Raw genomic sequence first — 22,859 nt, 5'->3', positions numbered from 1 at the left:
ATCAAAGTGTGTTGAATCATTTTTCAACTAGTGGTTCAAACCCGCCGAGGCCTAGTTCTTGATAATTTACCTTGACTTTGTCTCAGTAAAATTATCAAGTCCAGGCCTCGGCGCCGGTTTAAACCACTAGTTGAAAACCTCTTCACCACACATTGATTCACTTATTATATACCACACACATATCATTGACAAATGATTGGTGCACAACAAGTCACGTGTCATCTATTGTTTTGCCATACGCACTGCCTACATCCTACACAATTTAATACTGGATAGGCCCGTCCAATATGGATACTATATTATAGGACGCTTCACAGCGGGGTTGATGAAGTTGTGTGTACATTTTGTGTTTGTTGTAAATTAAACAAATCAAATGACAAGGATCATTGTGCGAGCTTTGTAAAACAAATATAGAGTGCATTTCATCTAATTGGTGCAGAATATAATCACTCAGTGAATTTAGTTCTATTTTATTTCACGAGGCGAAACACTCATATACGTTGAGTGTTTTGAACCACAAGGGAAGACAAATTGACTAGAGCGGGATTTGAACCAACAACTTTCAGGTTACTATTGTCAATATCTTTTGTACGGGGGCGCCAGTCAGAAGCCGTACAACTGTTAACTGTCAGGGATCACACCAACATTTACGATACAACCTTGAAAGCAACAGTCAGGGTATCGCCTTTAAGGAGACTTTTTATTATTAAAATGTTGAATTATTATCAGATATTTTACGAATGTTAAAACCATCTTTAAGAATGTTTTTAAGAATGTTTTTTTTGTTGCCCTGTTATTCTTTCCATTTGAGATGGCGGAACGGTTTCCTCCCATGGGGGCCTGAATCCAGAAAGTCCTGCGGGGGTTCCAACCAGCTAATAATATTAAAGGATATTGCCACATCCTCCCATGGGGACTTTAAACAACCTCAAACAGGATCCCAATGTGTTCCTTTTTGAAGCGCATGATGGAGGACCGTCCCGTCAACTGACGCTTTGTCTTCCTGTCTGGAGCAATGTGACAGCGTGTAACCCAGATTCTCAACTGGTTACAGAGTTGGCGTGTGCGGCGGATGTACTCCAAAGTGATCGAGGTGGCTGTTGGTGACCCACTTTCACCACAGCCAAATACAAGTAGAACAATTTAGTGGGCAAGAGTGAGAAGATATTCCTGTTGTGGGACCACGATTGAAAGTTACAAGAGCCTGTATGTCACTTTTATTTGACATGTTTATAAGGGAAGGTACATGTTTGGTAATTGTCAAAGACCAGTCTTCTCACTTGGTGTATCCCATCATAACCATAAAATAACATAAAGCCTATGAAAATCAGGCTCAATTGGTCATCAAAGTTGCGAGACAATGATGAAAGAAAAACACCCTTGTTGGACGAAATTGTGTGCTTTCAGATAATAATAAAAGACTTCTAGCTAAAAGTGTTTTATTATTTTTATGAGAAATTACCTCTTTCTCAAAAACTACGTTACTTCAGAGGGAGTCGTTTCCCACAATGTTTTATACTATCAACAGCTCTCCAATGCTTGTTACCAAGTCAGTTTAAACATTAATATTTGTTTTGAGTAATTACCAAACGTGTACCTTCCCTTTAAGAAGATTTAGGAGTGGAGAGGCATCCTTTTGTATCACAGTCTACTGCATCCAATCCAACGTCTACCGATTTATCTAGCCAGGGTTGAAATAACCACTGGACAATAGACCCTTCCCTTGATTTATGTAAATTGCACATACATGTAGCACCTGCGTACTAGCACATTGGTTGGCAAAATAAGGGAACTTCACGCTATTTTGTACTCAGCTAATGGCTGCGTGACTTAATGGCGTTTGCCAACCGATAGGTTTGTACGCATGCGTGAATGTAATTCATTTTGATCGTGGGCCAGTAAACACAAAGCTATTCAAGTCCTGCTGTACACCATAACTAGTTTGCACAAACAGAAGACACTTTTGTTTCATTTTCTTTTCATTTATTCTGGTTTACAAGCTAAGGACTCTCAGAAAAGTGAACTGTAATAACCAAAGAACCTCAAGGGGGGAGGACAAGGAAATAATTAGAATTTAGATGCGGGAGGAAAACCTCAGAAAATTATACCAGGGAAAACCCACAGTCGTATAGGAATTGATAAACCAATCCAAGTAGGGTCTCCCATCGTGTTTCAAACCAAGACCCTAGAGGTGGAAGATGAGGAATTAAACCACTACTCCAACCCAACCACTCCTTTCAAAAACAAACAAAAAGGAAAAAGAAGGAGAGGCGGACAATAAGATTGACAATCAGTGCATGTACATGTAAGTACATGTTTTCGTCCTTCAGATGGGACGTTGAGCCTTTGGTCCCATGTGTTGTGTAACGGCCACATAAAAGAACCCAGTGAACTTATCGAAAAAGAAGGGGTTCGCTTGGGTGTTCCTTGTTTGATTGGCTGCATACTGCCCCACAGCACCTTGTAAACCATTACACCGTACATGGTGCTATGTAAAAGGAGTAGTTCTTATACCTCAAACGTAGTCCCACATATCTTGCAGGCAATATACTGTATGTTGAAGCACCTTGAGCTTCACTGAGTGATGGATATGCGCTATATAAGAAGCCACTAATATCATTAATTTTATTATTTGTGATGAAATGAGCCCAACTTCTTGCAACTCATCTTCCATCGCAGCCTTACATGATTATAAAGAAAGCTTCATGTATGACACATTGTTGGAATCAGGCCAGCTAATGTTCAAGCCACATCATTCATATGGTTGTTTTTCAAGCCCTTTGAAACTGTGTACATCATTCTGCCTCAAAATGCTCTTATCAAACTTGCTCTTTCAAGTCAAAAAAGGTTTAAAACAATATTGACACTAATGTTTGCAAAAAATGTCTAGTAAACTAATCAAGTGGATTTTTTTTTACAAATTGGAGCCCTGACACAACCATCTGTTTCAAAACTGTCTCCCTACCATTTTGCTTTTGTAATTACTTCACATCTCTATTTACTTTTGCTTCTCTTTTGCTTTCATCTCAAAGCACTATAGACTTCTCTGTGATTGTGATATGCGCTATATAAGAATGGTTCATTATTATTACCATGAGACCTTTATCTTTTCATCAGAACTCTGCCAGGCCTTGTTTGTCCCCTTAGAGTCAGACTTTGAGAAATCTATTCCCCTTCTGAGGTGTTCAGAATGATGCCTTGGACATCGCAGCGTGTCAGCCTGCCTGAAGCAGTGAGTCTACAAAGTCACGCGTTTCACAAGCGTAAGGCTTGATGATGTTTTGACGGATGTCAGCAGGGGTGGGAGTTTGATGCAAAACGATAAGAGCAGCTGTTAATCTACATCTTCAAGAACGCCTCCAACTGCCTCGAGGAAGGGCATGCTAATCTGGAGGGAGAGGGGAAGGTGCAGAGGGGGTATCCAGATGGAGCTATCTGAGGACCAACCCCGGGCTCCTATTGGTAAGTATGCAATGGCGATAAAAAAAACATTAAACCTGATCGACTAAATTAAGCATTCATGTGTCATGGGATGCTGAATCAATCAAAAATACCCCAGACGATTGATGGTGATGAGATGTCACCATGACAGGAAATGTTGGTGAGGGGGGGCTTTGGTCATCGGGGGGAGCAAGATCAGTTGCAAGAAAGGGAAGACATGATCTGTCTGATCACACTCGGCAAAAATGTTTTCATACTTTTCATGTTAAGTTTAAAGGGGAAACACAGCATTCAAAATGTCGATTTCAAACATACATGTAAGGAAGACTGCTACTTTAAAAAAGCTTGATTTTTGAGGTTATCCGCTCTGTAACATATTCTTCCAGACAAAAGGATTTTAAGAAATAATGGTTGAACAAAGAAAGATTGACTCAAGCAGGACTTGAACCAGCAGCCTCCAGATTAATGTGCTCTACCAGTGCTCTACCAACTGAGCTATCTAGCCCTATGTTGGCAGTCTCCCTATTTTGTCACTATCTTAGTCCAAGGGTGCCAGTCAGAAGCCATAAAACCAGTAACTGCCATATGAAATTGGGTTAAATTATTCTCTGGGTTAGACATTGTAGTGTAAAAAACAATCACAGAGTCAGTTTTAATCCGTGTAGAAGACATTTACACAGATCAAAGGTAGGTAGTTTAAAAAGGGCTCATTTGGCATATATATATTTAAAAAAGTTTGTTATTGAAATCAGTTGCCGCCAGTATCTTCTTCTGTCATGTCTGTAAATACAGCACCTTGCAGCTTTGTTCAGAGCAATTGTAAGAAGCATAATCTTTAGATAACTTTAACACTTCAAGCATCGTAACTCCAAAGAGGATTGGCCTTTACAATATTTGCCTGGTGCTCATCTCGGGACTCAAGTTTCTGAGACTGATTCACCTGTTAGTTTAAATTCCACTGTGACCTGACACACCATTCAGCTCCTTGAACCAGACATCTGACTTTAATTGCTTCTTCTCACCCGGGAGTAAATAGATACATGTGAAGTTAGAGATGGTTGCGATAGATTAGTTGGTTGCCAGTGTCATATACTCCTGAAGGAGTTAAGATGGTATTCAACTTTAATACTAGGGATAGTTCAAGTGTGAGGGGTGTCGCTGCTGAGTGGTCTGAGGCGATGGATTCAAGTTCTGTAATTTACAGAGTGTGGGTTTGAATCCTGGCCTGGTCAGTCAGGACACTTGTGTCCTTGAGCAATTACTTCTCTCCACCCAGGAGTACAATTGGGTACAGGGGGAATATAAATTTCCCCAGTCGTTTAATGCCAATGAAACTGGATTAAGAACCAGACTGATGAACAATATTGGTTCGGAACAGAATTTACTTATAGTTTGAGAACAGACCATTTCATGGCGATTTAATGCAATAAGTAACAGGCAACTGTAGCCAGTGGCTTTACACAATTATCACAAACTGCACGTTCACCAATTAAAACAACATAAAACAGTCTCGCATAATCACAAAATGTCTGCAAAATGTTTGGCGAGAAAAGAAATACAAATACAATTCAATGGTACATGTATATCGGAATGGATATGGCTTAAGCTGAAGTCACTCATATTTACGGGTTGAAATTGATCAAATCAGCTTGAATTCTAGCTTCTATAAATTTAAAAAAGCTTATTGTACGCAAATCCATTTTTTTCTTAACACAGGCACTTCATGATCTAGACACTTGCGTGTTTATCGAGGAACATATTATTGAGGGAATAACAGAGTGATGACCAGATAAGCAGCTTAATGAACTCGGACCCTAGATTTATTAACACATCAGGTTAATTAAAGGCTTACCTGAGAAACAAAGGGCATTTATCGGAGTACTTTGTGCTGCTACGTCTATCTTTGTTTTGACTGTGGTTGGTGGTACTGCGTCCATTGGATATTCTTTCATCAGGGATCTGAATGGAGAAAACTTTGTTAAAGGGACACGTTGCCTTGGATCGGGCGAGTTGGTCTATGAAAAGCGTTTGAAGCCGTTTGTTATGAAATTGAAACGGTTAGAAAGATGTTTAAAAAGTAGAATTTAACGATCCACACAAACATGCCTCGAAATTGCATGGTTTTCCTTTTACATCTTTTGCACTAACATGGCACCCCAATTTGTGGAGTCCAGTTTTTGACTCCATATAATGGCCAACCGTGTTAGTCTTCAAAGCAAAAGGTAAACCACGCAATTTCAAGGCATATTTGTGTGGATCATTACATTCGACATTTTAAAAACATCTTTCTAACAATATCGATTTAATAACAAACGGTTTTAAACGTATTTCATAGACCAACTCGACCAGTCCAAGCCAACGTGTCCCTTTAAGCTTGTAACAGTTCTGTAAAAGATTGTTTAATAATATTAACAATCACTTGCGCATCTAAGATTTTGAACAAGACTTTGTTAAGCATAGACAAGACTTTGTTAAGCTCCAACACCCAATGGAGTATCTAAACTCTAAAACCTTAAAGGGAGGGTCATCTTTTGCAGGGATGTGGTATTGTAGGCTGTTGAAAAAAAAAACTGAACTGTGGGGGTAAATGAGAAAGCTTGTACTATGGGCAAAAGCTTTAGGAACATGAAGTCTGCTTTTTCGGTTATAAAAGCCCTATTATGCAATATGGGGTGTTCTATATGTACATGGTTTTTAAGTAAATTTATACTATTTGTAATTTTTTTGACAAACAGATTCCTACATTAAAATTCCTTATCTAAGAATGGGCAATGGCCGATACCCCCAAAATACTTCTAGAAGGCCACATTGCAGGAAACAGACCCAGAGGCAGACCAGGGAAACGATGGCTGGAAGATATCAAGCACTTCTGTGAAGAGGCTGACATACCATCTGTGGCAGCAGCAGGACACCTAGCAAGGAACAGAGACCTATGGAGACTCTTAGTTGGGAAGCCATCTCCGGGATCTACCTCGGGAGGACGGCTATGATGATGATGATGATGATGATGAAGCATGTGTTGTGTTCTTTCATAGAAAAATACAATCACTAATAATATAAAAAAATCTGGACACAGGGATGAGAGTCATTGCTCACAAAACAGGCCTTTCCACCTGTACAGCAACCCCTGGAGTTATAGATTCCACTGAGCTTTTAGGAACAGTGTTCTCAGCACTAGAGAAGTAGATCAAAGAGCAGGATTTTTTTATATTATGGAAAAAGTAACGGCTGATTTAATTCATCAGGCTGACTTAAAAAGTCTGAATTCAGATAAAAGTCTGACAAATCTCATCCCTGGCAAAAGTAGGACCTACCTTACTGCACCCGAGCCACCTTTCTCCTTCTTCGCTGCCGAGCTTGTTTTAGTTGTGCTGGTTTTGGGAGAAAACATCGTGGCCCTGGAATAAAAATTAAAAAATGAAAAACAGATGACTAGGGTATAAGGTTTCATGTGATTAATGGTTATCTTTTTGTGGGTCTCCATAAGTAAATTTGCAAAAAAACAAAAAAGCACAAAAATAAGAAACTGGCAGGCAACCAGCCCAAGGCCAACCTAATAAAATGGTGGTCATTAATCTAGTTTTTTGCCCTATATTTGTCAGGCACTTTTTGTTATCATATAATTCTGGTGGTGAAACCATAGATGTTTCAAAGCAATCGTAGAGTAGCTAGGAGGCCTGGGAAAATTTCTTAACACGGTTGCCCGATTAAATCATAACAATACTGAGTTTAGCGCTTTATCAAAGCACTCAATATTTGTTTTTCCCCTGCAAGGTGTATGCGGAGATACATGTACATTTTGAAGACCTCCAACACATGTATTCCTTTATATACATGTAGCACCATTAATGGTTTACAAGGTGATGTAATGTGGTGCAATTTGCAGCCAATCAAACCGGAACCTCTTCTCTTTACTATGTGGAAGTATCCTGGCCGAGTGGTTTTAAAAGAGCACCGAATTCAAACTCTGGTGTTTCTGATCAGCAGAGTGTGGGTTCGAACCCCCAGCCGTTACACTTGTGTCCTTAAGCAAGACACTTCACCATTGCTTCGTCCTTCGGATGGGACAATAAGCCTTTGGTCCCATGTGTTGTGTAATGCATGTAAAAGAGCCCAGTGCACTTATCGACAAGAGAAGGGGTTTGCCCCAGTGTTCCTGGTCCGATCGGCAGTAAATTGCGCCACAGCACCTTAATGGTGCTTTAAGGATTAGATCTCATAAATCAAATGTAGTCCCACATCTTGCAGGAAATACTGTATGTTACAGCGCCAGGAGCATCATTGAGTCATGAACATGTGCGCTAAATAAGAAGCCACAATTATTGTTATTATTATTTGCACTGGGTTCTTTTACGTGCATACACAGCACACAAAACCAACCGCTTCACTTCCGATCCGAAGGATACAGCAATATAATGGAAAACTGTTACGACCAAGACTCACACCCACACTCTGCTAAACAGAAACAAATTTAACCTTCCTACCATGCTTCTTTTGACCGACCACTCAATAACATCCACAGGTTTTTGTATGATAATTAAAGGAACGTTACAAAATTGGTAAGAAACAAAAATCGCGAAGATCACAGATTTACACCAAACTTACACTGTCTAATAATGATGATAGTTGAAAATATCCCTTGAAATATTTTTGTCTAAAATGTCATATTAATTTGATAAAAAACAAAACAATCTAACTTCGCGTTTGGAGTTTATTAATGATTTTTATTTTGGCATCGATGCAATGCAAAAGTTGTAATCGGTTTTGCACTATTCTCTCGTGACCCAGACGGCCAATCGATCTCAAACTTCTACAGGTTTGTCAGTTTATGTATATGGTGGGTTACATAAAGTGTTTACACTGCAAGCAACTGTTTTGTTAGCAAAACTACATGGTTTGCATATATGTCACATTACACAGTCAACCCTCCCACAGTCTGACCACTCTATATCATCCACTGTGGTTTTTAATGATAAACTATACCAGTCTACAATGTGACATCCTTTGCTGATACCATCCACTGTTGTTTTGAATAACGGATAAACTTTGTCAGCCTGCATTTTGACATCCTTGCTAAAAACATTTACACAGTACACAGTCAACCCTCCTACTTTTTAACCATTCAATGTCATCCACTACAATTCTTAATAGCAAATAACAGTAAACACAAATACAATTAGTTCTGAGCGTAGTTGTGCCCCAACACACAACCACAGTTGACTGGTTTTTAATGGCTGGTCAACTTGCAAGAAAATGTTAACAGGAGTACACGTAGGAGGGTTAGAAATAAAGCTTCATAGTCTCACCTCGGTGCCGCAGTGTAACCGGATGATTTGACTTTAGTCTTGAAGGTCAGAGCTTGGTCTTGGATCCCTGATGAACTGGATGGTTTCTTGGTGACCTTGCCTCCTTGTTTGACCTTGGGGACTTCCTTTGGTTTCACTTTGATCTCAGTCCGTAAGATGGACTTCTCGTTTAGTGGCACACTGAGAAGTAAAAGTTTTATGATTTAAGAACAATTGCAGAAGGTTTTGGAGGTACAAATGTGTTGTGGTTTTATGGAACTATCAGTTTATTAAATAATGTAGTGAAACTCATTGACTGACCTTTCAGACAAGCTGCATGTGTACATAAGCCCATGCGTATTTAACCAAAAAATATATTTTTGTTCCGAAAGGAAATAATATATTTTAGTAAAATATGAAAGCTCATTGAGCGAGAGATCCATCAGAGATTGATCATAAAGAAATGACAGAACAAATAAAATAGTGAACATCAGTGGGAGACTTTTAGGAACTCTAGGTGGCAGCAGACTTGCCAGGTAAATCCATTGTTTTTGGAAATGTGAAAAAGGAACGCTCAGGTGTCGGTAAACCGTGGAAATTTACCTGGTAAGCTTGCTACCACCTAGCAGTCAAAAGACTCCCATTTGATTATTGATCATCTATCTTAGTGTAATGTTGTGTACCCCTGGTTCAACTGTGAACATGCTAAATAACGCAAGAAACATATTACATGTAACACACCAGGCCTGATACTTCACAGAGGGAACAAAGGTGATTGCCTCCAAACCCCCTGATCATTGCCTTGGTGCACTTGAAATGCTTCGTAGAAATTAACAATTTCCTCATAAGGGTGCCCTTTACCAAGAAGGAATTGCCTTGGTGCCCTTGCCCTTTCAAAAACAGAGCATAACAGGCCTGACAAACCTGTGACCCCCCCCCCCCCAACACCACTCCCTGTATAGCAGTTACTGGTACCCTCCATATACCTGGATATAACTGTAATTAGTTGAGAATCACCGTCCATTCCACCAGTAGACAAATCTTCATTGCTTGAAGGATTAATGGTGAGACGGTCCACTAACGCTGGGAGAGCTGAGGTAGACTTAGAGAGCGGTGTCTTCAGTCGGATCAGGTCTACTGCATTCTCAAATAAACTCCCAATCATACACCATGTCTACAAGAGAATAAGTACACAGTGGAATAAGACAACCATAAGAGACCAACTTTGTCTAACATGATACCACCTTGTCTGCTATGACAGGACCAAGTGTCTACCATGACCTTGTTTGGCATGACACAACCTGTCTCATGAGAGTCATGACCCAAATTTGTCTGCCATGACCTCACTTTGACTGACATGACTTTGTCTTCAATGACACGACCCTGCCGCTGTGACATGACCTTGGGCCTTCCTAAAACCTCGGCGTGAGCTTTGCTCCAAATTGGGCTCTGCGGGCTGCATACGTAGTGGAAACGCAGCTCGGCGTTAAGCATGCATTGGAGCTACGTGTATTGCACGAGGTGCCTGGAGCCTGAGCTGGAGTCCAAGTCGAGGTTTGGCCCCTTTTTTGTCTGCCATGATACAACCTTGTCCATCATGACATCTTCTGTGACATGACTATGTCTACCATGACATGACCATGCCCCATTTAAACAAAGTTAGCAGGAAGTGATCATTTTGAAACCAATGCTGCAAAGGCATTCAAAGCATCCTATAATTATCCATTCATAAATACTTAAGACAGTTTATCTATTCGGATTGGTCAAGAGGGCATCACGTGAGGGTGTTTAAACGGATGATATAACCAGTAAAAAGTGTTTAAACATGGGCGTGACACGCGAGCTTGCACCTGTACTTATAAGACAGTTCATTCATTCCTATTGGTCGAGAGCAACGGCTGGAACACCTGTGCCACATCACGCGATACGTGCGACGCACACGCCAATCTCCTTATAAGGAGTTTTCACCAGAGGGCCTTACTATTTCATAGCTGGAGGGGTGTTTTGTTGAAAAAATCAGTAAACAATTATTAAAAAAAATTACTTTTGGACCAAAAAGTTTTGATGTTTTTTTGACCGAAAAGGTATTTATGAATGGGAATAAAAATGTGCTTGGCCTTTATTAAACACTCTGTTTAATACCGGTGTCAGTCTGGATGCTGATAATAACCCTCGCCTCTGGCTCGGGTAATTATCGCATCCAGACTGACACCGGTATTAAACAGAGTGTTTAAAACCTGCCAAGCACATATTTATTCCCTTATTTAGAGCGCTTTTATTAAACTTTGTGGAGTATACTGTACATGTACATGGCGACAAAAGGATGACACAATTTCCACCAATCCAATAACATCAATCAATCGTATTAACAAATTGTACACAACATAGGACTTTTTGGGAAACAAGATGGCACCAGAGTAACCAGAACAAAGTTAACTACCATATGTGCTGCCAAGTAGTGTCCCAAAGTCGCCCATTGCAGTTAACCACCAGCCAAAATGCCTGATATCAAAGAATGACCATTATTATCTTTAAAGAAGCAAACTTTAATGCCTACCTGATGGACATTATCTGGTGTTTGAGAAAAGGAGTACGAGCCAGAAACAGCGATGTAATGTTGGTCCTCTCCAGTAGATGGAATAGGATCTGTAAGTAAAACGAATACAACACTAACAAACCAATATTGAGATCTAATGAAACCATGCATGTTCCGTCAACCACCAAGATTGAAGAGTTTGCGCAAATCTCTCCCCGAACCAATGGACCGTTCCGGCTTTCCACTAAGCTCGGCCCACCGCGCACGTGAGCAAGACACGTGTACGAACACTCCCAATGACATTCTGCAAGATTCTGCCGCGCGTGCCAAACATACGGGCATGCATGACCGAGTTTGTCCGACCACAATCATTGCTGTGATTGGTCAAATGGGTGAGCGCGCACAGTTTGATTGATAGGCCGGATCAGTCCATTAACCCAAATCCGCCTGACTGTACACACTGTATAAACACTGTTCCTGCTAAGCCCATGTACCATTTATTACTACATTACAGAAACAATTGATCTTTGCTAAATAATAATAACTAGAGCCGTGTGTTCATTTGTGAACAAAACACAAAACTGTTCTTTAAACCTGCACTTTTTGATGTCAAGTGTCATTTGGTGACATTATTAGGACAGGACCTCAAATTGACCTAAAAGTGGACCCTGATTCTCCAAGTCTCCCTGTTAGAAAAAGACTACAACATTTTGTCCACATACCTTGAAAGTCAAGAAATGATGCCAGCTCGTAGTTGTGTACATTAATATGCATCAATGCACCGGGAGTTCCAATAATCAGCATTGGAGATTCATCTAATAATTCCCTGAAAGATCACAAGATGCAATTATTGACTCATTTCACCTGACTCATCATCACAATAATTTCGCCCAGTTAATTGGGGGGAGGGGACTCCCAAGTTCTGGTGTTGTCACAAGCAGAGTGTAGGTTTGAATCCTGGGCCCAATTTCATGGAGATGTTTAAGCACATAGGTAACAACAACAAATTGTGCTTACCAAAGTACCATACATGTATCACGTATACAATTTGTGACTGGATTTGTGCTGATTTCTGCTTAGCAGGAAATTGTTCAGCAATATTTTCTGCTAAATCAACTCTGGGTTCATGTCATGACACTTATTCCCATGAGCAAGGCACTTATCCACAATTGGGGACTTTTGGGACGCTTGGTGCCAGTAGACTTACCAGGTAAAATCCATTGTTCTCGATAATGTGCGCATGCTCAGAACTACGTAAATAATGGACATTTACCTGGTAAGTCTGCTGCCACCTATCGTTGCAAAGTCTCCCATTGATCTGTAAATAGATGGGAAAGTAGTGAATTCTGCTCTACCTGCCCAGCTCCTAGAGGATGATACCCATGCCTGCATCCCAACAGACTGTGAAGGGGGTAACCCTGTCTCAGCCCAAGGAGTAAGTGACAACATGCCCCTTGTGCCAGTTGATTTGAGTCCATGCCCAAAACAATAGACCCCAGTCTAAAATGCCCAATCGACTTTGATGTGATGTTAGGAAATCTCTCATATCAATGTTTTTTTCTTTTAAGATTACCTAAAAATCTAACAAAAATATAACCTTGGATGGGCATGGATTTTTCGTTGTGTAAAAACTTGAAGATGGAAATGAATTTCCTCTTCCCCACAACAATGATATAATTATTATCCACACGCCTTCAATCGAGTTGACTTACTCCATGAGTGAATCATCCGGTATGAAAGATGGCTTCTTGCGTTCGTTGCGGCCTTCCTCTTCAAGCTGCATTGATGAGGTATTGATGGTGAAATACATCCCTAAGATGGACTCGCCTGCCTCCGATGTGAAGTCAGTATCCTCCATCTCTTCTCCATCAGTCAGAGGCTGGTCAGTGGGTTTCTTCCATGCAGGATGGCTGCTGATGGTGCGAGGACCTTTAGGGCAGAAAAATTGATGCAAATAAAAAAGGTATAATTATTTATGCCACGGTGCAAAAATTAACATCTATTAAAGACACTGGACACCTTTGGTAATTGTCAAAGACCAGTCTTCTCACTTGGTGTATCTCAACATATGCATGAAATAACAAACCTGTGAAAATATGAGCTCATTTGGTCGTCGAACTTGCGAGAGAATAAAGGAAGAAAAAACGTCCTTGTTACACAAACTGTGTGCTTTCAGATGCTTGATTTCGAGACCTCAAAATCAAATTTTGAGGTCTCGAAATCAAATTCAAATATTTTAGTGAGAAATTGCTTTCTCGAAAACCACGTTACTTCAGAGGGAGCTGTTTCTTACAATGTTTTATATTATCAACAGCTTTCCATTGCTTGTTACCAAGTAAGGTTTTATGCTAACAATTATTTTGAGTAATTACCAATAATGTCCACTGCCTTTTAACGGTTGCAGTGGTAAGGTTATTTGACACCAGCAAGAGGGTACGGGTGAGTGTTTATATTACAATTACTCTACTGATAACAGCTGCAGGCATGCAACTGCCCGATGAAAAAAAAAGAGGAAACTTTTCGAGACCCACAATGGTACTCTAAAAAGTGTTGAGGTTTTTTATGCTCTTAGGTTCATTGTTAGCATGTAAGACAAAGTGGAGTGTTTTATACAACTAAAATAACATGGAAAAAACACCTTGCCTATGTATGCACCGTAATTCTAAGGTGGCAAAGCATTGGGAGTTGATTAAGTTGAGGAAAACTAACTATTGTTATCCAGGTAATTATGAAATTTGCATAAAATTATTATCCCCCCCTAAAAAAAATAAATAGAAAAAAAAAAAAAAAAAAAAATCGTTTTTTTTTTTTTTTTTTTTTGGGGGGGGGGAATAATAATTTTATGCAAATTTCATAACTACCAGGGAAATAATAGTTACTTTTCCTCAACTTAATCAACTCCCGATGCTTGCCACCTTACAATGGTCGGTGCGAGCCACTTCTCCCTGCTTGCCGTTGTTAAATCTCCCTCTTGCACACCACACAATATGCCATTCCCGGCTTGTCCACTTTCCGGACGGTTTCGGAGAGCAGTTTACCGTCTACGTCTTTTTTTTCCCAACCAGAACCACTTCCAGGTAGTTTTTACTCCTTTATCTATGGCTTTAATTTGGCCAGGTACCACTCGGTCCTGCTCTAAAATATAATGTCTTTTGGATGTCATTTTGACGGACGTTTGAAGATGCGACTGTTTCGTAACGCAATGTGAGACAAGCACACAGTATACATGTACGTTTGGCAAGTTACTCACACACAAATACATGTACAACACGTGTATACTATTGCAAAACAGCGGGACCAGACGAAGACACGACCTTAGACTCATTTCAAGGCTGTATAATAACTTGGTTTAGCACACAACTCGCCCGCGCCACGGGGTGCGTTCCACTGTTCCAGATTTTTCGACCGTAAATACGGCTATTAATGACCGCACGCAGTGTGTAAACGTATGCATTGCTTGCTGTGGGCTTTAGATTGACCATGCAGTAGAATGGATTGCGTACCGAGGCAGAGGCCAGACCATGCGTTACGATGCATTGTTGTATTTGTCTTAAGATCGCGCTAACCGCGGAATGTCTTTTTTTAGCGCTAATCATATTTTTAAAAACGCGGAATTCTGCGGAAACGTGGAAGAGTTGCATGCCTGTGATACATGCAAGTGTCACAGTGACACTGGTGAGCAGAACTTAGAGACTTTGGTTTATAGAAAATTCAGATAATGTGTGCACACTGTGCATGGCGAGAACCCCATTATCGTTACCTTTTTCTTCACTAGCGTTTCGTTCAGCTTCTTTGTTTTTCCTTTGTGTTTGCAGCATCTTAGCAATGTCCAACTGATGAAGACAGCGGAATCCATTACCTTCCCGCATGTCATACACTCTGACCTGATACAGAAATAACGTATATGTTAAAGACGTTTCTACCATGAATAGCATTTACATATTGACCCAATTCACCTGTCGTCATAATCAGAATAATCTTCGATGCGCCATTTTGGTCAGTGTCACTGTGCGTTATTCAGTGAAGTGCGCATTTTAGGTGACAGGGTGTTTACACGTTACGTAAAACTTTTGACCACCAAAATGGTGAGCGTGGCACAGTCCCGTGGCCAGTGATTTTAGCCTCGGGCCAGTAAACTCATGACCAGACCGGCAGCCTTGTGTTTTACAATTGTCTAAAAGTACCTCACTGTGAACAATATCTTTCAATTGTGTTGCATATTGAAACACGACAAAATTAATGGGACATTTTCTTAGTGCTTGTTCAAAAAAAAACAGTTTACAATTTACGTGTACATTTTAAACTGTGTAGACACTGTTCTCTCTATACATTCTGTTCTTGTAAAATAAGTGCTGTTCGAGTAAATATTGTAACTTAAAAGCAACGTGGAGTTTCCCCATAAAATCGATCCCCGGCATGTGTATCACGATACACAGTGTACATAAACATGTAGATTATCTATTGGATCTTGTCTAATGATTTAAGTCAGTAACTAGTACCTGGCCATCAGATGTTCCCACAGCAAAGTGTTCACAGTTTGGGTTCATTACCAAGCTCAGGAAAGGAGATGCTGTAATTGTAAAGAACAAAAATATATTGACAAACAAAAACAAATAATTTTCAAAGAGACTAACTTTGTGGCAGAAATTTTGTCCAGATAAATATATCTTTTAAAGATATACACTTAGCAATGTGTTAATTATGTAGGTTATGGTAAGAGTTTGCAATAACACCATTGGTACATATTTACTTTGCCGTGTAGATTTGTTCTTGCGACCTTGTCTTGCTACATTTTGCTACTGCGGCAGGATAGAATAAATAGCAAGACAAGTTCTCAAGAACAAGTTAAAGGCCCGGTCACACAGGCCCCGATAACGAGAACGAAAACGACAACGATAAAAATGCACGCCCTCGATTGGTTGAATGAGCGTGGGCGTATTCTGCGTGGAGCAATTCAACCAATCGCGAGCGTGCATTTTTATCATTCTCGTTTTCTTTCTCGTTATCGGGGCCTATGTGACCAGGCCTTTACACTGCAGAGTATATATTATACACATGGTGTTAGTTACCACAAACTTTACAACTGCTGTGCTAGCAAACCGATACCTCACCATACAATACCTCAAAACCCATAACTTGTTTATTGCTACATGACAGTATTTTAGCAACAAGTCAGGAACCAAAATACCCAAGAAAGGAATGGTTTACCTGATATGATACTGGACTGGTAGACCAGACAGCCTTTTGTGATGTCCCATACCTAGTGAAAGATGGAAGATACTAATTGAAATTTACTTGAAGGTAAATCCTCACAAAGCGTCTGCTGTAAGGTGGTTAACTGCAACTTCATTCACTCAAAAATCAAAAGGGTATAAATGGGTACCGGTACCTGCGGGGGTAAAGGTTGATATTGTGTTTGAAAAAGCATTTGGCATGTTTGGGGCCCCACGGCAGCACGTGACTGTATACTCCCCAGTGAGCTGAGAAATGATATTGGGCCAATGCCAAGGGCATTAATATAAAGCGCATTGACACGGTATAGTTAAATGCGCTACATAGACCCCTTGCAATACACCCAGCATACTCACATGTGCCTATCCTGGGTGTCATTTTAGGTTTCAAAATCGTACACAAACATGCACAAAAGAGAGTCGACACCCAAAATTGCGTGCATTGTTCGAGGCGCGCTCTGTATTGTGTAAGAAATCAATACCTCCCCCTAGCATAATGCGAAATGCTATAGGTACGCTGAGGTCACAGACACGTTTTTACACAGAGAACAGCTTTTGTCCAATGATCTACCTCCTTTTTGAGAGTGTGACGTCATATGCAATGGGTCTATATAAGCACTAGTTACTATAAATGGAGAATCAAGACTGAAGGTAACTTGCACTCACCTTAAACGTACGGTCTTCAGATACTGAAACCACACACGACAGATTGTGTGGTGAAAACTCAGCGCATGTCACTCTGGCTGTGTGGCCTTCTAGTGTTGTGTCAAGCCTCTCACACTGTGTAATACATGTAACAAACCAATGCAATTAAACTTAAAAACTGATTGAAGCCACTTCGGCTATAGCCTGAACATTTGACGTCAAACTTTGAGGCTCGTGAACAACGCCAGAGACCTGCTTCCAAAACCGGCGTGTAGATTCACCTTTGACCTCAGTCATTTCACGTAGAGATATGCAGTCAAACTCTATTGCGGACTTGACAGCAGTGACTGTTTGGGCATCTATGTCACTGCACCTTTATCATATCATTGTACCCAATGGAATCACTGGATCTAACGGCAGGGACGTGTCTTTATCCCTTGCGGATAAAGACAGGGGCCCAGTCTACTTCGGCTACAGCTACTACAGCTGGATCACTGCGTCAATTTGTGGTGAAGTATAGGGTATCCTTAGCAACTTCCTTAGAAACAGCTGTAGCCATAGCAGCCAATGGACACTGCATTGACATCATTAAAGGCATTGGTATTGGTAATTGTCAAAGACCAGTCTTCTCACTTGGTGTATCTCAACATATGCACATGATAACAAACCTGTGAAAATTTGAGCTCAATTGGTCGTCGAAGTTGCATGATAACAATGGAAGATAAAACCACCCATGTCACACGAAGTTGTGTGCTTTTAGATGCTTGATTTCATGACCTCAAAATCTAATTATGAGGTCTCGAAATCAAATTCGTGGAAAATTACTTCTTTCTCGAAAAATACCTTACTTCAGAGGGAGCCGTTACTCACAATGTTTAACACTATCAACAGCTCTCCATTGCTTGTTACCAAGTAAGTTTTTATGCTAACACTTATTACAAGTAAATACCAATAGTGCCCACTGCCTTTAAGCTGCCACCTTAGAGGTAACTTGATGATTAAACAATGGAAACACGCAGATTTGCATGCACAGGATTGCCCAAATGAACAACCTCCAAAGTCTCAGAAGTCTACCTTAGAGGCATTTCTTGTATTAGTCAACTCATTTAAGCTTCAGAAATCACCGGTAAACTTATTATACTGTTCGGCAGAGGTGAACATTTCTTTTGTTGATAAGCATTAGCGACTTAATAAACATTGCTTCTATCCACTAAACCGCTCGGTCATGGCAAACGTAAAGCTACTTACCCCCGAGTCCAGAATGAGCACCTCACAGCCAGTGCACACAGCAACCATAGAGTCATCAGCGCTGAAGCTACAATACTGAACATCATGCAGACACTGGCTGATGACCTGACCCCTGACCTGTTGACCTATGAATGTCAAGATTAATACGTGATCAATGTAGTTTGTAACAGGCCCTCCGGAAAGGAGCCCAATTCATTGTTTTTTCGTCGGCCATGGCCGGCTCTGTGTAATTCCAAGCCTGCAATTACATTATCTTACAAACTTAAAGGGAAAGTACACGTTTGGTAATTACTCAAAACAAATATTAACTTTAAAACTGACTTGGTAATGAGCATTGGAGAGCTGTTGGAAGTATAAAACATTGTGAGAAACAGCTCCCTTTAAAGTAGCATATACTATGAGAAAGAGGTAATTTCTCACTAAAATAATAAAAGACTTCTAGCTGGAAAGCACACAAATTCGTCCAACAAGGGTGTTTTTTTCTGCCATCATTTTCTCGCAACTTCGATGACCAATATAGCTCAAATTTTGACAGGTTTGTTATGTTATGCTTATGTTGGGATACACCAAGTGAGAAGACTGGTCTTTGACAATTACCAAACGTGTAACCTTCCCTTTAAAGGAAAGCAGAATGAGAAAATTGGCATTAACAATAATAACAATAACTAGTTCTTATTTAGCACATTTTACAATAACGTCTCAATGTGCTTTATATTAGTGCCCTGGTCATTGGGCCATTACTATTCCTTGAATCTTTCTCAGCTCCCATGGAGTATACTGCCCCGAGCTGCCAATGATGCTCCAAAGACTTTTTAATACACAATATCAACCTCTACCCTCGCAGGTACCCACTTATACCCCTGGGTGAAGAGAAGCAATTATAGTAAAGCATCTTGCTCAGGGACACAAGTGTCATGACCGGGATTCAAACCAATACTCCGGTGACTTAACCACAAGAACTTAAATTCAATGCTTTAAACCACTTGGCCGTGACAACCAACAAGACATCACTGTTGGGGTAGCGCTTCACTGGGAAAAATATTTCCATTTAATATTTTGAAACAATGTACTCTGCAATTATCCACACCTTGATCATAGGATGCTCTTGCCTTCTGTACATTCCATACGATTACATAATCATCAGCAGCAGAACAGAGTAAGGTCGGGTTGTGTTGATGACCAAACTGAAGACAGTGCAATCGTTTCTTGTGCGCTTCCAATATCAGAGGCTAAGACAATGAAAGACAATAACATGATAAAAGGTATGTTACACTTGAGCCTCATTTCTACCGTTGGTCATGACTCTTAAATGACTACCGGAATCATCAAGGATTAAAATTACCACAACTACTTAAAAACTAAAGTTTTAATATAAGTCATTTCTTTTTTTTAAAGGATTAAGATTTTGATGAAATATTTCATCAAAATTTAAAATTGCATGCACACACTTTTTGTGCACTGATATGCTTGTTTTTTTTAGTCTCATCCAAACCACAAGAGAAAAAAGGGAGCGTCTTACAAACTTAAGTTGAACATCACTTTAGAGTTGTCTTTGTTTAACACTTGGCTTTTAAGAGGTTGGCATGCGTACTTATAGACACTAGGGCCTTGGTTGGCAAATGCTATAAACATGTGCACTAGGAAGACAAACAAACGCATGTTGTCTTACACCACCATCAGCCCCATACAAATATGTATGATGTGTCCTCAGTTAAATTTGCCTCCATACTGTTATTGCACGAGCGCGATGTGAAATTTACATACATGGGAAGTCTTATCTTTGCATTTAAAAATATGCATATTTCTAGTGAATTGTATATTTCTGTTGTATAGGCCTATTGTATATTTCTATAATTGCTTACTCATTTTTCGCTTGAAATTTTTTGCTGATTTTAAACTTGTTTGCATCTTGTTGTTAATTCTGATAATGACTTAATGTATTTTGTGTTTAATCTATAGGGATTTTGTTTTTAAATATTTCTCTGTAAGCGCCATGGAGTATTGTTTTCAATGGATTTGGCACTGTATAAATCTGTACTATTATTATTGTTATTATTATTATTATATTCATACCTTAGAGGCTAGACTCTGCAGCGACCAGATCCCAAGAGATTTTTCAACTGGCAAGGCCAAGAAGACTCCATTGCATCCAAGCTGCAGATGGGAAGGAGCAAATGGTGTGAATAGGGTAGTCAGGTGTGCTGCCATCATTCCTAATCATGCTGTAGACACGACGAGTAGTGTAGGCTGCATGAGTTTTCCCTTGGATAAGAAAGGAAAAAAAACATGTTGAAAAACTCACAGTAAAACAAAATTCTGATGCTGACTAGGGCAAGCTAGTTGAAACGTTGAGACCAATTTAAAAACTCACTCTGCAGTTAGTGAAGTTAATACGACAAGTCCCCTCAATTCATTTAACACAAATGTAGTAGTTCCGGCAAATTTCCTTCCAGGTAGAAGTTAAAAAGCAGAACAATTCTTTTCAGAACTGAGAAGTTTCCCGAATTCCCAAAATCTACTCTGCAGTAGTAGAATCTATAAGCAAGACAAGTTCTCAAAATAACATACATGTAATCCACCCAGCAAATAGATACATTGTACACATGGTGTTACCGCAAACCAAACAAATAACATTCAAAACATCAAGATATATCACAAGGGGGAATGTGGAATTGATTATAATTTGGTCTGCATAGTGTAGGTTCGAGTCCTACTCTTGACAATAATTGTGTCCTTAAATGAGACAATTTAACCATTATTGCTACATCCTTTGGATGGTACATAAAGCCGTAGGTCCTCTCTGTTCAGTATTGCACATAAAGGAACCCAGTGCACTTATCGTAATGAAACAGGGTTTGTAGACCGTGCTCTAAGAACAAACTCTACCTGGCAAGTAGATACACACATGGTGTTACAGCAAACCAAATAGCATACATAGGCCTATGTAGAAAGCTCCAATATCTGCGCTAACTGTGTTAGTAAAGGACACCAAGTAAGCACAGAATTCCCTGCTTCTGTCAAGTCATTGTTTATGGAAAGCTGAGTCATGAAATTAAATGACTCTTTCAGCTTGAGTTTGGTGCCCTACTGGACAGCTCGACCACGACACCCTCAGACAAAGAAGGTACCCTCTTTTGACTCAATTTCTTTCAGAATTCAAGTTCAGCCAATTGTATTTGTAAGTATTATTGTAAAATCCCCTCAGAAAAAACACTTTTACTTTCAATAATCTTTAATTTCAAATATTATCTGTATCTGATAAGTGCGGCAACAGAGATTAGAGAAATTAGTGTATCATCATATATCTAGACTCTACCCCCCCCCCCCTATGCCGATACTGACTGACATGACATTTGGCGCAGAAACTGGAAGGATATAATTAACTTCATATACAACAATTGAAATACTGATTACTTTTATTTATTAATAATAATTATAAAGAAGAGTCAAACTCAAACTTCAAACTTCCTTTTAAAAATTAAATTATCATCATCATGATCATCGTTCGAACATTCAATGTTGCATGTTCTGTAGAGTTTAAGTTCTTGCCAGGCTTGGGTTTAAATACTGTGGCTCTGGTCGGAAAAGTTTCCGTATGGCGCCACCACTTTTTCATTTGATATGAAATGATTTAGTATCTAATTTACCTCAATGAGATATCCTTTTTTGTAAAAATGAGTGAAAAAGTGGTGGCGCCATACGGAAAGTTATCCCTCTGGTCACTCGTCAGCATGGTCAATGGGCATGGTGGGGGTGTTTTTGCGCCGTTGTTTGCTACATGTATGCGATGTGTGCACGGCCACATGCCGGCTGTGCTGTGTGTCCTGTGTGTGGCACGGCAGTGTATGGTGTGATGAATGTTTACAAATAATAATGCGTTCGCAAAATGTCACAAGCCTAATGTCACACCACAAGATTACAAACCTTTGAACACATAGGCAAATGAAACTACGACGTAAATCTCACGACAAAAAGGCTCTGTTCAAAACATAAAAAGTTATAAACTTTTACAACGTCAACAGACAACTTACCTCCGACAAGTCCAATGGTAAAAATTAAAAACTGTGTGTCCTCAAAATGTGTGGCGCCCTCAAGTGGCAAAGAATCCTACGAAATAATCTGAGAGATGTCACACAATTTATTTTTATTTTTGTCAGTCAAGAAAGTTGCATGTGGTCGTGTCAGTTATGATTTAGAAGTTTTTGTTAACTTGTGTTGAGGCACTAGTTAGAACGATGATCAACGAGTTATTTCGCGTTGAAACTATAAAATAAGAAAATAAAAAGTATTGTGAGCCCACAGAGGGCGGACTTCCACTTTAACGGTGTCAGGCGCGATACGGCAAGAGCAAAACCCATGCCAACTGGTGCTCTGCAAAACATTATAATCAAATAATAAAGGTGTAGATGATCTTCTGATTTCAATGAGTGGTGTTGCTAGTTGAATCACGACGAAGCGTATAAAAAATACACA

General features: G+C 39.9%; 1 protein-coding gene across 1 annotated transcript in view; it reads right to left on the bottom strand.

Moving 5' to 3' along the window:
- LOC139945260 (WD repeat-containing protein 27-like) overlaps positions 1-22,465 on the bottom strand; it is a 95,706-nt gene extending 73,241 nt beyond the window's left edge. Inside the window, exons 1-15 of the mRNA XM_071942592.1 lie at positions 22,418-22,465; positions 20,460-20,648; positions 19,474-19,615; positions 18,387-18,511; positions 17,160-17,273; positions 16,471-16,522; positions 15,762-15,832; positions 15,023-15,146; positions 12,975-13,191; positions 11,985-12,088; positions 11,284-11,372; positions 9,713-9,900; positions 8,748-8,927; positions 6,756-6,839; positions 5,294-5,400 (exon numbers count right to left, since the gene is read on the bottom strand). Of these exons, the coding sequence (XP_071798693.1) occupies positions 5,294-5,400; positions 6,756-6,839; positions 8,748-8,927; positions 9,713-9,900; positions 11,284-11,372; positions 11,985-12,088; positions 12,975-13,191; positions 15,023-15,146; positions 15,762-15,832; positions 16,471-16,522; positions 17,160-17,273; positions 18,387-18,511; positions 19,474-19,615; positions 20,460-20,597 (1,735 nt within the window). The 5' untranslated portion in view covers positions 20,598-20,648; positions 22,418-22,465. The remainder of the gene's footprint in view (positions 1-5,293; positions 5,401-6,755; positions 6,840-8,747; positions 8,928-9,712; positions 9,901-11,283; positions 11,373-11,984; positions 12,089-12,974; positions 13,192-15,022; positions 15,147-15,761; positions 15,833-16,470; positions 16,523-17,159; positions 17,274-18,386; positions 18,512-19,473; positions 19,616-20,459; positions 20,649-22,417) is intronic.
- Positions 22,466-22,859: the final 394 nt, after the last annotated feature.

The sequence above is a fragment of the Asterias amurensis genome, chromosome 1 (assembly GCF_032118995.1).
Source record: "Asterias amurensis chromosome 1, ASM3211899v1".
Taxonomy (NCBI): Eukaryota; Metazoa; Echinodermata; class Asteroidea; order Forcipulatida; family Asteriidae; genus Asterias; species Asterias amurensis.
The sequence above is the reverse complement of the archived record's forward strand: the minus strand, read 5'-3'. Positions and strand labels throughout refer to the sequence as shown.